Below are 13,910 nucleotides of genomic sequence, written 5' to 3'. Positions count from 1 at the left end.
ATCTCCTGAATCCATGCAGCCGTGAGTCATTTGTTCCATGCTGTAGAAGCCACGTACACGTTTAAACTTTAAAACCTCGAAGGAGGGCTCTTGGACTTAGACAACAACCTCGCACAATGGCACAGGTGGACACGCTCGAGAAGATCAAGATACGCCTATATCTTGTGGATGTGGATTTCCTCAAGGCTTGAAACCTGCGTGATGTGCCCTGAGGGCATCGAGGGTGAGTCCTAGCCGGACCCTTCCCATAAGTCTCACTCAATGATGGCACATCGTATATGTCCCCCTTGACGCGGTAGGACGTAGAGATATATCGTGTAGATGGTAGCGAGTTCTATCACCGCATGGGAGCACTACAATTATTTGATGATGGCGGCGCAACATTTATATCCCGCTCGATGGGTTTCTTGAACGATGTACAACATGTCATATACGCAAATGGTACAAACGCTCGTGATTTGAGTCTGTGGGAAAACAGAAGATAGTCCATTTTACAACTGGAAAATACCCTTTGAGACCGATTGGTCATTCTTTCCGCCCGTCATGTCAGACTGGACGATCTCCGCCTCCTCCGTGATGAGTACAGCAATCGGTTCAACACTGAAACCCACGTCCCGGTCACCTCGCCCTCGTAAGAGGTTGGTCATAATGTTCCTTGGATCAGTGAGCTGTTCGCTGGGGGGCCTGCCACCTACGTGGAAATGCACTTGTAGGACCACAAGGCAGAATGTGATCCCCTAAAGAAAAGTTATACGAAGTTATGGACAGCTTATGTCCAAGGCAATTCAACTCGCTACTTACCACAATAGGAGTGATGATGTCAAGCATGACGGATTGACCTCTGGATCCGGTCCAGAATGCTAGAAGGAGGGCAAGGACACTCATGGCATATAAAGCACCACTCTCGATGACAACGATGACAACGGGTAAAAGAGTTCCAAGGCCTCCTGGCATGAAACGGCGAGTGCGATAGATGCGCCAGGAAATCAAGGCTTTATTCTGGTCAACAGGAGCCTTCATATCGAGTATAATATACGTACTGGTACAAGTCATGCTGATAAACATGGTCAATATATAGAATGTGATGAGGCATGCAGAATCAGCGGCGGAAGTTTCGGCAAGCTGAGAAAGCTGAGAAATGGACCAGACAGCATAGCACGCAACGGCTGCAAATTGTCATGGGCTAAGACGGTGATCAAATAATACCTCTCGAGACACTCACCACTACTGGCTAACAGCACGATACAACCAGGGATAGCAACGAAGAGGCTTTTCTTGTGAAGCACATAACATCGCCAAACCTAATGCCCTACTCAGAGGAGAGCGAACGTGTCGGGTGAAGAAACTCACAAGTACACCATCAGCAAGAGTGGTTTGCACGACGTAAAGTGCCATCGATGCCGGCAGACCAGGATTGGAATAGTAAGCATCTGTACCAAGAGTATTGGCCTGGAATACGAATGCCTCTAACCCTCGAACAAAATCGACAATTAGATGCTGAAAACAATCGTGTTAAGCTTATTCCCCAGAGAAGATTGATTACGCTCACGGCAGTTGCAATGCAGAGCAGCAAGGTTGCCACTGAGATAAGAAGTTGCCGTTGAATGCCACTTTTCTTCAGTAGGATGACCAGCGTTAACCAGTACAAAGTGAAGAACACGCTTGATTGATATGGTGAGATTCGACACCATAACTCTTCCATCAGTGGGTAACGCACCGTAACACAGGGTCTCAAGAAACAAACCTAAGAATTCAACTTTGACCAACGATATGCTCATGATTACGGTCGGTTGTGTCACTCGACCACTGAGCCAATTTCGGACAGGAGACACAAGTCAACGAAATGGGTGGGGTCGAGCGCAAGAAGTGAATAAGATGCCATAGATGTATCGGTGCGAAGCTGTGTCCCTCACGGCGTAGGCGAAGGGATTCGTGATGGTGTCCGTGCTGCGATCGGCATCCAACTGAAATCCTATCCCTATCTTGACCCTATCAGTATGTATATTTATACCCGTAGTAAGGTAGAATGAGGCCAAATGAAATGACTTACTAACTGCTGTCCATCCTAACTACGATACATCTTTATATCACTATGCTAGCTACTATAAAGCGACGAACCTTCGCGTTCGAACATCTCAGTTCCTACTATCAAGCAACTGAGATGTACGTTATTTTTTTCTTTCTACTATACTCGATCTAACATACCCGTAGTATTCTTCATCAGCAAATCACTTTGCCTCTGTGGGCTCTGTACAGCTCTGTACAGAAGGGACCAAACTGTGGCCAGCCATTTTTTGATGGTGGGAAAAAAAAGTGTTTTTGCTGATGTTACTAGGTACTAGAGTTACTGTTACCGAGTTCCTATCTTGAAGCAACTGAGATTATTCTTACTAGCTCCCGCATCACGCGTCTCCGAACGGCTCGCACAACCACAGTACCTGTGCAGACCTGCGAGTGAGCCCTTGCCAAGCCTCCGCAGCTGGCGCTGCGGCGCTGTTTGATTGGATGGGATCAAGTAACCAACTATGGTACGTGACGTAGTGAAAGGATAAAGCAGTCCGCCAAACAATCCGCTGAACCAACGCTGAACCCATATGTGCCAACTTAGTCTGCGACCATCGTCCGTCTCGTGACTCTCGTCTTCCGAAAACAAGATCGGCGAGTTATCTCGTTTTTCGCAGATGGAAAGTATGTCAAAGAATTTTCCCCTCCCCAGATGCTTCATTGAACTCTTCGAAGCAGTATACATTGACAAAAACACATCTCGGGACAATATTGTCCCCAATATTAATCCAGCTCTAGTTTTCTCTACACTCCTCATTAACCCACCACACAAACCGCCTGCTGAGCGAAAGAGGAGCCCACAACGAGCCAGAGCCCACCGATAACATATGCCATATCATGTGGATTGACTAGTATTCCTTCATTGAATGTGTCGAAAAAGCCCTTGTGATCTGTCAGCTCCATGTGTTGCGCCCCCGTGTCCCGCAATATACTTACCCTGCGCCATGATCTATACGCAACTTCAGATACGTGATCGGAACAAGATGGTCCCAACCTACCTCAATGTCGACTCTTCCAGTCGCCAGTGCCAATGACAGGATGAATGTCCCTCGTTTGCGAGCGTTCTATACAACACCGTAATTGTAGTTTCGAAGCCCCCTCAGATCATTCCTGCTGCCAGTGGTCACCTGCTCAAACTGTACATCACAGCTTTACTAGCATTATACGTGGCCCATCCACGTATGCTCCGGCAGCCGCTCCAGAATTTAATTCTACCCTTGAAGCGATTCTCTCAAGGCTTGCAGAGAAGCCCTGATAGCAGAAACGAGCGAGAAAAAGTAACGGCGCTTCTAGTCGTCAAGACTGCTATCGGGATTGTCGATGTGCCTCAGCACGCTTGTATTTCGGTCCTCATCTCAAGTCACACCAGTGTGATACAGATATATTTATTTATCAACTTCGCCGATCTCAATAATCATGGGTCTTTCAGAATCACCTACAAGTGAGAGTTAAGTTTATTCCACTCCAGTCAGTGGGTGATGTCTAACCTGTGTTCTACTGACAGCTGTACAGCATCCCGCGGTACCATCAGTTGTCGGGAAGTTTTCTGCATTTCCCATTCTGTAACAAGCCAGTCAGATGTGTCCACTAGCTTCGCTGCGTGGCGAAACAGAATAATCATTTACCTGACATCTATAGCCAGGCCCACATTCGTCAGCGCCTTCGTAACATTCTTGTCCAGCGCTAACAGACACAGCAAGCGCAACACAAACAGCGATCAATGTCAAAAGACGCATAGTGGATATGAGAGCAGAGTTGTGAAGGTCGAGAGAGATGGGTTGTTCCGACTTGCAGCCCCAGTATTTATATTTTTCCTTGGTGCGTTCCCTGCATTATCCATGACGTTCTCTTCGCTTCACCATGACAGAGCTAGTCAACAGGTTGAATGGTCAACCTCTTTTCGCGTCCGACTGGTGTCATGCTTCACCAAGGCTCCATTCCAGACGCTGACAGAGTCCGGCACTTAACTTGTTGAGGTAAATTCCGCAGCAGAACGGTTTCAGCGTCACTACCCCGAGCATTGGTCAACTCGGAAGTCATTCCTAGCCACGCACGAATGGAAACTCCCTCACTCGACATATTTTGCACATGGATCCCCTCTGAAGGGATCACACTGCCAGTGTGTTCGCATAGGACGCGGAGCGTACACCAACCGACTAGACTTTGAGTTTGGGATTGGTTTGGGCAAGGTTTGGGACGGCAATTCTCAAGCTACGACTTAGGTAAGTTCACGTTAGAAGTTCGCTAGGTTCAAAACCGAACTGTGGCAGCACTATAACCTGAAGAGCCGATAAAGGTTAAGTATAGTGACGTATGGATGGTACTTAGCGGGCTCTGCCACTGCACGAGGTGCTACGGTTATTGAATGATGCGGCGCAACGTATATATTCCCTGACTTGACGGGTTTTTTTGTGGGTGATATATTGTGCCGTATACGCAAACGGCACACATGCTTGTGGTCTGCGGTCCACGGATCAGAGGTGAATCCGGCTAGGGCCCCTATGCTGTGTCACTAGGGAATCGACCGTCCTCAAGGGTTCGAAGGAGATGATTATCTTCGTGTTAGGAAAGGAAGGGCCCGAGTCTGCTATTGAAACACTGGTCATGACTCATGGGTGGCCTCTGCAGACAGAAAAATCAAGGTATGGGCTGCCTTATTTTCCGTCGCCAATGGCTTCAATTGAAGCAGCGTACAGCGATGAAAAAAACATTTAGGACAATCCTCCCCGATCCGGTTCATTTTCTCCTAAAATCTTTACACTCCTCATTATCCCACCGCACAAACTGCCCACTAAGCGAAAGAGGAGCGCGCAACGAGAGCCCAGCGATGACATATCCAACATCATGCGGATTGACCAGAATGCCCTCGTTGAAAGCGTCGACAAAATTCTTATGATCTGTCGCCGTCATGTGCGCCGCTCCAGAGTCACGCAATATAGTCTGCATCTGTACGGTATTTCAGACATATGTTCGGCGTGCTGTGATCACAAACTTACGACAGTGTCGACTCTTCCAGGCGCTATTGCCAATGAAACGATCGAAGGTTCTTCGTTTGCGAGGGTTCTATCCAATTCCATGATATTAGTTCCGAAGCCTCCGAGAGATCTTTCTTGCTGGTCACCTGCTCAAGCTGTTCATCGCAGCTTTACTAGCATTGTACGCGCCCCATCCATGTATGCCCCCGGTAGCCGCTCCAGAACTTACAAACACGATCCTGCCTTTCGATTCTCGCAAGGCGGGCAAAGAAGCCCTAATAGTAGTAATGAGCGAGAAAAAATTGACGTCAAAATGACGCTTCCAGTCGTCTAGGCTAATATCAGGATTGTCGATGCGTCCCATGGAGTCTAGAGTCGCGGCATTGAGAATTAACCCGTCGATCTGCCCGAAGTGGTCTTTCCCGCGAGTTATAGCGCTTTGGAGCGCGGGTTCGTCTGTGCTGTTTGTTATAGGACCGTGGTTTCTAGTATAGACTGGAAAATCCGGTACTCACATGTCGCACTCAATGGTCAGCAATGATTGCTTGTGTTCTTCAATCAGTTGGCTGAGTTCTGGTGTTCGAGTCCGCGATATAGTGACGACATTGGCGTTGAGTTCCTTGAGTAAGGACTGGGTAACGGCAAGGCCAATGCCTCTGAGGTATTGTATGGTCAGCATAAGTTTTCAGAAATAGGGACTAGTCGGACGAACCTGGATGCGCCTGTGATGACGACGACGGGATTTGGCATGATGGAGAGAGGACAAGGAACCTAACTATGCCTTTGAGGACGGAACAGATGCGAACACCAGGGAAATAAAGGAGAGCCGCCTCAGGCTCACATGCACACCTATATTTCGAATGCCTGCCAGTGAGCTGTATATAGTGCAAATGGTCGCATCTCATCCAAAGCTGTTCGGGCGATGCCGATATAACGAGTCTCGACTTATCTTATCATCATCATCCTAAGTACTAGTACATAGTTAAGACTTGTTGACTTCTTATCCGGGTCCAAGAACTCTGAAGCTCATTTCAAGTGTCTTTGTAGTGCCCTAGAACGTCTAGGCTAGCTTCATTGGCCTTCGGATGATCCGCAGGGCAACCCTTATACCCTCGCGACTCCTTCCACACCCTGGAAGTTCATGATCTGAAGTTCGATACGATTTCAAATGGCTTTGCGTCAGCCACGGATCATTACAGAGGTTCAATGCTCGGTAAGATATCAGGACTGTCAAGTCATTTACTTCCTCAGGCTGGCGCTTCATTTCAAATAGATCACAGAGGCCTTTCGAAAAATGCTCGAAGACGCACGAAGTATGATATATACAACATGATAATAAATATCCAAAGACGTGCTTTGAAAATGCAGGGTATGTGCAAATGATAATGGTAGTGCTGTGCGTGCCGAAAGTCCTCTAATCTGATTATGCACGTCTTGATTAGTGATTGATGATTCTTCAGCTGCGCTTTCCCAGTCCACACAGGACCAGCGCTGCTCGCATCATATCGTCGTCTTGAATCGCACCTTTCCTGTTTACTGCCATGGGCGCAATTTTCAAGTTCCGAGACACGTGCCTGCGCTTCTGGACGGGAAACGCAGATCCCCTATTCCAGGCGTAATCTCCAGCTCCTAAGCTCCCTTCCGGTGTAAGAGCTTCCATTTCTTCCTCTTCCGTTTCAGCTTCATCGTCTTCTTTGCGCCTTCCGGATAGTCGTGCCGCAGCACACGCCCATTCAAGGGTACGTCCACTGCCCACGAAGTCTACCAAGTCCCGTGTAGGAGGGCTGGCAGGTGCCAGTGGGGAGGAGGGCATGTTGTCCCAGAGCGACGCGTGCGGATTATGAGGCTTGGTAGGTGTGCGGGGTGGGGGGAGACGTGATTCGGAACGTGCCGCGACACGGTCAAGGGAGGGACGCGGGCGAGGAGGCGTTACCCGTCTCCGCGGAGTATGCAAGCTTGAGAAAGAACCTGATCGGGAGTGGGCAGGACGTGACGAAGAAGCATGTGCATGGTGATGACCATGTGTGAGTGGTGAAGAAGACCCATCTCCATTGGAGACGTTGGTGGCATTGTGGAGGGCCACTTTTCGCTCTGTCTGGCGTTTGTTTTGGAACCATATGGTGACAGACTTAATTTCCCTGTGGAGGACGCGTCAGTATGGAGCAAATCACGTTGGGCTCGGAGTGACGTACATTCCTGCACTATTCGCAAGTGCTTCGCGTTCTTCTCGCGTCGGGTGGGATGTCCGGTGGAAGAGCTGCTCCAACATTATGAGTTGAACGGTGGAAAAGCGTTTGCGCGTACGACGCGCTGCATCTTCCGTGGAAGATATGCTGGCCGTCGAGGACGTCCGGGAGAGAGTAGCCGATTGCATGCTCTATAGTGATGACGGTGGATGAAGGATGTTGGGAAGGAAGGACGGGAGTCGGGTGCACGTGTATTTAAGTACATGCCAACACGCCGCCTCCAGCAAACAAGAAACGCGGTAGCGGAGATCAAATACGCGCCTTCCACGTGACCGCGTTCTGTGTATGATCTATCTCCATTAGGCGATCGCAGAACGACTGCCAGTCAAGTTTCAGCAGATTAACAGTCAACTTGTCAAGTCAATGCCTTTCTACGTTGTCGTCTGACCTTACAATTTGTAAATTCGGTGGTTCCTTTTCTATGACCGACACGTCGCCTTTGTCGACCCGAGATCAACTCCTCCAAAAAAGTAATGTGACAGTGTGTGATAATCATATCATAAGGACCGTGCGTGGGCGAACCGCTGTGTAGAGATACTCAAGTGAAACAGAGAAGCGTATCACAATCTCGGGTACGAGTTAATGAACGCGTGTGTTTCGTAGCCAGTTAGTTTTCAGAGCAAGGACCCAAATCAAATCACTAGGATAGATACAACAAAAGTTCTATGAACCGCCCGCACGCTTCTCCTTGCCCCTGGGACGCTCCCGAATGACCATCTTATTGCTGTTCTTGGGGCCCTTGGGTCCAGGTTTACGCGTACGCTTTCCTTTCGTGGCCCAGCCCCAAACAGAAACGGGATGCTTGTTGGACTTGGATTTACCACGTCCACCACCGTGAGGGTGGTCCTTGCTAAAAATCCAAATGCAAAAGCGCAACTAAGTATATCGCACACAATCAACTGACAGAAAAGCACTGACGCATTCATGGCAACACCTCGGACTCGTGGTCTCCACCCCAGCCACCGATTTCTCCCTGCCTTTCCTATCTTACGCCCCTTCCAATTAAGATTGCTTACGCGTCCGATGGTAGCGCAGCAATCTTGGAGGACTTGACGGATTTCACCGCTCTGGAGGCGCACGTGACTGTACCGTCCAGACTCTTCGTGGTGCACAACTTGAGCAAAGGAGCCAGCAGAGCGCACAAGAAGTGCCTTGCCGGTGGGTGAGAGCGAGACACAGTGGATGACGGTGCCTGTAGGAATGAAGCGAACGGGGAGGACATTGCCAGGCCTAACCGTTCGTGCACGTTGTATGCCCGTAACTTCAGGCATACCCGTCTTATAACTCTGCACCACATCTCCCGGCCTCATCCCCTCAGTAGCAAGGATATATTTCCACTTCGTCTTCCCCTCCGCATTGGGGTCGCGCGCTTTAATGAGAGCAATATGCGCTGAGCGTCCAGGGTCGTATTCAATGCGGATGACATCGTACTCTCCAGGCTCGGTGCGCACGAAGTCGATGAGACGCACGCGGCGCTTGTGGCCACCACCGCGGAAGCGGACGGTGATGCGACCGTGAGCGTTACGACCACCATGTTTGCGGAGGCAAGCCGTTAGCAGGCGAACGGGTTTCCCCTGGTAGATGTGGTCATTGATGGGTCGACGAAGGTGGCGAATACCGGGAGAAACGGGTTTGTAGGTTTTGAAGACGGTGGTGTCGACATCTAGAGACGTAGCTTTAGGCTCGTCTTTGGAGGTCGGTGCAAAATGTGTAGCGTAGGTGCGAGCTATCGAGTTGGTGGTAGTTCGGAGTACATGAGTCGACGCACGAGAACTGGAATGAGTAGCTAATGATGAAAAAGTGCGCAGTGCACGGACACCAAACATGCCGCAGCCTCTCGACGGGACAGTAATTTCAAGTACTGAAACGGAAACTGCAGAATTAAAATTAAAATTAGCAGGTCGAGGAAGAGGTTGTTTGCTCGGAACAAACAGACGCGCTCTTTGCTCGTTCATCGACATCACAAAACAATGGTAGGAGAACTTCTAGATTCAAGCTCGTCTACCATATTGAATATATTGATATGATGACCAGGCCGCTCAAATATCTACAGGAATGTCCGAGCTACGGGAGATCACTAAAATGGAGCGCATAGGTACGCGAAAGATCCATATGTATGACAGTGGTCACTAAATGACTGCTAGGCGCACATTCGCATATCCGAGGTCTAGGGCTCGATGACCGACTCGAACCGCGAGCGAACTCGCAGGGTATGGTCGGACAAGCCAAAGCACGAAAAGCTGCGGGTATGGTCATCAAGATGGTGCAAGAGGGACGGATAGCGGGACGCGCTATATTGTTCGCGGGGCCGCCTTCGACGGGGAAGACAGCTATCGCACTAGGTAGGTTTAGTATTGTACTCGACGTATGACAGGCTAACAGGCTCTCGCAGGCATGGCACAGACCCTGGGCTCGGATGTGCCGTTCACAATGATCGCTGCCAGCGAGGTGTTTTCGCTATCGATGTCCAAGACTGAAGCACTGACACAAGCAATACGACGGAGTATTGGCGTGCGCATCAAAGAGGAAAGCGAAATAATTGAAGGAGAAGTCGTCGAAATTCAGATCGACCGCAGCCTAACTGGTGTATGTGTGCCATATCTCAGTCATTCATTTTGCGGGTGCTGAACTACCTTCCCGCAGGCCACTAAAACCGGTAAACTCACGATAAAAACAACAGATATGGAGACTATTTACGACTTGGGTACCAAGATGATAGATGCGCTTTCTAAAGAAAAGGTTCTTGCAGGTGATGTTGTAGTGATCGACAAAACATCAGGGAGGGTCTCAAAACTTGGGCGCTCATACGCACGTTCAAGAGACTATGACGCCATGGGTGCAGACGTACGTCCACAATTTTTTGTGTTCAAATACAAGGGGTGCTGATCGAAATTGAAGACAAAATTTGTGCAATGTCCCGAGGGCGAAATCCAGAAACGAAAAGAAGTTGTGCATACAGTATCGTTACATGAGATTGATGTGATCAACAGTCGGACACAAGGCTTCCTTGCTCTCTTCGCAGGTGATACAGGAGAGATCAAACCCGAACTTCGTGACCAAATCAACACCAAGGTTGCTGAATGGAGGGAAGAAGGCAAAGCCGAAATCGTACCAGGGGTATGTCACTTCTTGATGATAGCGCATCGTGACTAACGTCGATCGATATAGGTCCTTTTCATCGATGAAGTACACATGCTTGATATTGAGTGCTTTTCATTCTTGAACCGCGCACTCGAGAACGAGCTGTCGCCTTTGGTGATCATGGCTTCAAATCGAGGAATGTCACGTATACGAGGAACAAAGTTCCGAAGCCCACACGGGCTTCCTGTGGACCTGCTCGATCGTGTCCTCATCGTCAGTACCAAACCTTATGCCGAGGAAGACATCCAGCAGATCATTCAAATCCGGTAAATCTTGATCTCCCACCCCATATACACTTTTAGTCTCACTACAACTATGAACACAGCTGCGAGGAAGAAGATGTGACTCTAACCCCAGAAGCACAAAGCGTTCTCACCTCGATGGCAACGTCCACGACTCTGCGGTACGCCCTCAACCTGATTTCCTGCGCACAAGTGATCGCACGGAAGCGGAAGTCCGACTCAGTGGACGTCGAGGACCTCCGTCGAGCATATACATATTTCATGGACGAAAAACGGAGTGTGCAGTGGCTGAAGGAACAACAAGGCAGCTTGGTGTTTGAGGAGACAGGTCAGGAGGATGCTGTCATGGGTGATGCGACGGATTCGTAGGTGCACTGCAGTTGGGTGCTGGGGGGAAGTGTTTATTTGTGTTGTCATGTTCGATCGGCAAAACCTATCTGACGATGCGAGACGTCCCTATGTACTATCGCCCTTTGCAACGTGTGGCACATGTGCAAAGCGAATAAAAACACTTTATTCTTCGTTTGTCATGAAAAAAAAATCAATTTGCTCCAATTTCTTCAAGTTTATGAGATATCTCCTAATAAACTAAAGAGCAGCTCGCCTGTTTTCACGGCCGGTTGGTCGCCAGTCTAGGACGCGACAGCTTGCTTCATAGACCTGTCTAAGTGTAGGTTCGCCCCCTTCCATCCACCTCCATGTTGACCTCTAATGGTATGAAACTAGCAACCAAGTCACTTATTGATACCAACGAATTTGAATTCAATCAACCACGACAAACACCGACTCAACTATACACCATCAAAAACGACTTCGAAAGCGAAAATGCAAATTCAAGCCGAAGGATACAAGTGCTGGTGGAGTCCATGTATGAAAATGTAAGCAGTGAGCTCGAATGTACAATAGATAGGATGTGTGTACGGGCAAGTGGATGACTATGGATGGGTGAGATGTGCAAGTACGTGTCAGGTACACGTGCAAGGGAGGAAAGCGAATGGGACGTGCAAGGAGTGTGGTAGGGCTATAAAGCTGTATATGTTACAGAAAGCTAAAGTTGAAAGTAGCAAAGCGCAACAATTACGCGCCATAGTATCTTGCAAATTCCCATTGTGGCTGGGGTTGCCGAGTGAAGAGCCTGAGCATGGGGCTCATGGATGAATTGATGTAGTACGATGTAAAACATCGATCAGGGTAAGAACTCCTTACTCAAACTGCCCTTTTCCGTTCCACATGCGGTATCGCAACCTTTGGACTCGATATCTCCCATATCTGCCATATCGTAGTCATCGCATGGCTCGTCAATGACAGAAACAACGGTAGTCTCTACATTGACGTTCAAATGGGTCTAAATATTATCTTTAGTGGGTTTCAGAAGGCGAAAAGTACTATATACGCACGGCCTTAGTCGGTGAGAGAGGGCCCAGAATACGCTGCTGCTATCGCGAATCAACAAGACTAGTGAGCATAATAACATGATATATGAAATATTAAATACGAACCGACACTCGTGATTTGTGGATGTTCAGCGAGGCAGGGTACACATCGGCTTCGCGCTGACTCGAGTAGGAACGGTCTTCACGCAAGCGCTTCCGTGTGTTCAGTCTGATAAGTGTCAGTTGGTGAATGGGAGGACATAATGCAGAATCCGACGTACGTGGCAAGGAGGGAGTTAGCATACACTGGTCACATTCATCAGTCATCTTCAGACCAAGGCCATGAATCGCACGTACGTTTTGCGATCGCGAAGTGCATTCCAAGGAAGATCAAATTATGCCGCATAACCATCCACTGTATCATGCATCAGAGGAAATTCTTCTCAAAATAAATTCTTCTTACGCAGATAAGCGATGCAATTGTGACAGCAGCTGAAAAAGGGGACACGATGTCAATGACACCCCAGGACTACAGTCTCAAGTCCTTACCAAGTGAAACTTCCAGTCTCGAGTGTGTACAAGATCAACGAGTTAATGATGTGGTTCATGCTAAAGACACATTAGATCGGATGGACATGGGGCAGAAAAGAGTCCTACGTTGCAAAACCAGTACGACTCCGCCCGAGGAAAATAACCATGACAATGGTTATGATAAATTCCACAGACGCAGAGAGGGTAACGCCAAGGGTGAAAACCCACTACATTGCAGAGTGAGGTCATGAATGGTGTCTCTGGCGTTTCCGTCAACTTACAGATGGGAATGGCTTGATGAACAGGGAGTAGTGACGGAGTCTCATGCTACGGAGACTCGTGTCAGGAATAATCATATCAAGCACATTAAGTAAACTCACATCTCGGTTGTCGAGACTGACAAGAATTCATCATTCAGTAAATAAAAACATGTCGACGGGGATGACACAACATACCACATGCAGCAACTGCGGTTTATGATTATTAGTATAGATGATTAAAGATCAGGAGCGTGATGACTCACGGAGACGCATAAATGCCAAGACCACCTGACCATCAAATATTTTAGAGGTAATAAACTGGTATGGCTGAATCACATACAAGAGGAGCAGCATAATACCACTTCTTTGTCACTGGAAGAGGATTAGCTGGGCACACAAAAACCGATTTCAATTACTGACATTTACGGACTCTGTTCGCGAAGAAACTGCAAAATGAATAAGTCATCGTGATGGCAAATCAAAGTGCAGAAGCGACCAACCAGTGAACGAGGAAAGTGACTGCGGCAGTTATGGCTACAGAAAGCTGTTGAAAACGTCCTTAGCTAGGTCACTCGACAATCACGGTAGCGACGAACACCTAAGGCCCTGAAGTGCAGATGTGCTATAAATCATGATGAAAACAAGAGCGTTTCAGCTAACTCACTTTGGAATGAGGTCCATCAGTTCTGGCTTGTTGAAATTCACGATCACAGATTCCCAGACGGAGATCATGATCAGAATTGTGTGCATCAAGTCCAATCCCCTGCACGGAAATAAGAAACATCACGGATCATGTCGCGCTTATACACGAACCAGACGGCCAAGACCTCGAGTTTCGGGTAAGAAATAATCTTAGAGAACAACATATAACTCACCAGCAGTTTATTCCCAATAGCATCGGAAGGGTAAAATTTGAAATACAGAACGCTTTGCACGAACACAATTCCGGTGAGGCTTTGATGCAACGTGAGACGCGTTCAGGTAACATATAAAGCATTATTTACCCGCATCCAATGCATGTGCCCAGGAGTATCGCGCCATAGACCGTCGCAACGGTGTTTACATCACCACCCGTCAT

The 13,910-nt window shown here is 48.4% G+C and overlaps 6 protein-coding genes across 6 annotated transcripts; 1 reads left to right on the top strand and 5 right to left on the bottom strand.

Moving 5' to 3' along the window:
- Positions 1-491: 491 nt before the first annotated feature.
- Positions 492-1,702, bottom strand: EDB91DRAFT_1252541 (uncharacterized protein; the record flags this gene model as incomplete). The annotated part of the gene is made up of 6 exons (XM_041323521.1): positions 492-737; positions 802-992; positions 1,041-1,166; positions 1,223-1,301; positions 1,351-1,497; positions 1,550-1,702. The coding sequence occupies 6 exons, from the start codon at positions 1,700-1,702 to the stop codon at positions 492-494; spliced, it is 942 nt and encodes a 313-aa protein (XP_041173136.1).
- Positions 1,703-4,800: 3,098 nt separating this feature from the next.
- Positions 4,801-5,789, bottom strand: EDB91DRAFT_1059275 (uncharacterized protein; the record flags this gene model as incomplete). The annotated part of the gene is made up of 5 exons (XM_041314230.1): positions 4,801-5,010; positions 5,061-5,127; positions 5,186-5,500; positions 5,555-5,695; positions 5,752-5,789. The coding sequence occupies 5 exons, from the start codon at positions 5,787-5,789 to the stop codon at positions 4,801-4,803; spliced, it is 771 nt and encodes a 256-aa protein (XP_041173135.1).
- A 172-nt stretch (positions 5,790-5,961) lies between these two features.
- EDB91DRAFT_1156543 (homeobox-domain-containing protein) lies at positions 5,962-7,709 on the bottom strand. The gene is made up of 4 exons (XM_041319639.1): positions 7,232-7,709; positions 6,500-7,177; positions 6,313-6,435; positions 5,962-6,252 (listed from the first exon to the last, which is right to left on the bottom strand). Exons 1-4 carry the CDS (start codon positions 7,411-7,413, stop codon positions 6,243-6,245), a joined length of 993 nt encoding a protein of 330 aa, XP_041173134.1. The 5' UTR covers positions 7,414-7,709; the 3' UTR covers positions 5,962-6,242.
- Positions 7,689-9,229, bottom strand: EDB91DRAFT_1156538 (translation protein SH3-like domain-containing protein). The gene is made up of 2 exons (XM_041319638.1): positions 8,204-9,229; positions 7,689-8,135 (listed from the first exon to the last, which is right to left on the bottom strand). The coding sequence occupies exons 1-2, from the start codon at positions 9,109-9,111 to the stop codon at positions 7,949-7,951; spliced, it is 1,095 nt and encodes a 364-aa protein (XP_041173133.1). The 5' UTR covers positions 9,112-9,229; the 3' UTR covers positions 7,689-7,948.
- Positions 9,208-11,219, top strand: EDB91DRAFT_1156537 (TIP49-domain-containing protein). The gene is made up of 8 exons (XM_041319637.1): positions 9,208-9,258; positions 9,320-9,380; positions 9,430-9,627; positions 9,678-9,871; positions 9,929-10,129; positions 10,184-10,402; positions 10,454-10,692; positions 10,752-11,219. Exons 1-8 carry the CDS (start codon positions 9,256-9,258, stop codon positions 11,035-11,037), a joined length of 1,401 nt encoding a protein of 466 aa, XP_041173132.1. The 5' UTR covers positions 9,208-9,255; the 3' UTR covers positions 11,038-11,219.
- Positions 11,220-11,854: 635 nt separating this feature from the next.
- On the bottom strand, positions 11,855-13,910 carry EDB91DRAFT_1252536 (uncharacterized protein; the record flags this gene model as incomplete). Its single annotated transcript, XM_041323520.1, has 19 exons — positions 11,855-12,013; positions 12,066-12,104; positions 12,168-12,270; positions 12,323-12,347; positions 12,399-12,456; positions 12,505-12,533; positions 12,601-12,650; positions 12,699-12,799; positions 12,854-12,899; positions 12,953-12,968; positions 13,028-13,039; positions 13,096-13,120; positions 13,173-13,204; positions 13,253-13,278; positions 13,333-13,376; positions 13,429-13,438; positions 13,497-13,595; positions 13,646-13,786; positions 13,837-13,910. 19 exons carry the CDS (start codon positions 13,908-13,910, stop codon positions 11,855-11,857), a joined length of 1,089 nt encoding a protein of 362 aa, XP_041173131.1.

The sequence above is a fragment of the Suillus paluster genome, assembly GCF_016628075.1.
Source record: "Suillus paluster strain FC165 chromosome Unknown EDB91scaffold_69, whole genome shotgun sequence".
Taxonomy (NCBI): Eukaryota; Fungi; Basidiomycota; class Agaricomycetes; order Boletales; family Suillaceae; genus Suillus; species Suillus paluster.
Note: the sequence above shows the minus strand (reverse complement) of the source record. Positions and strands in the feature narration are given on the sequence as shown.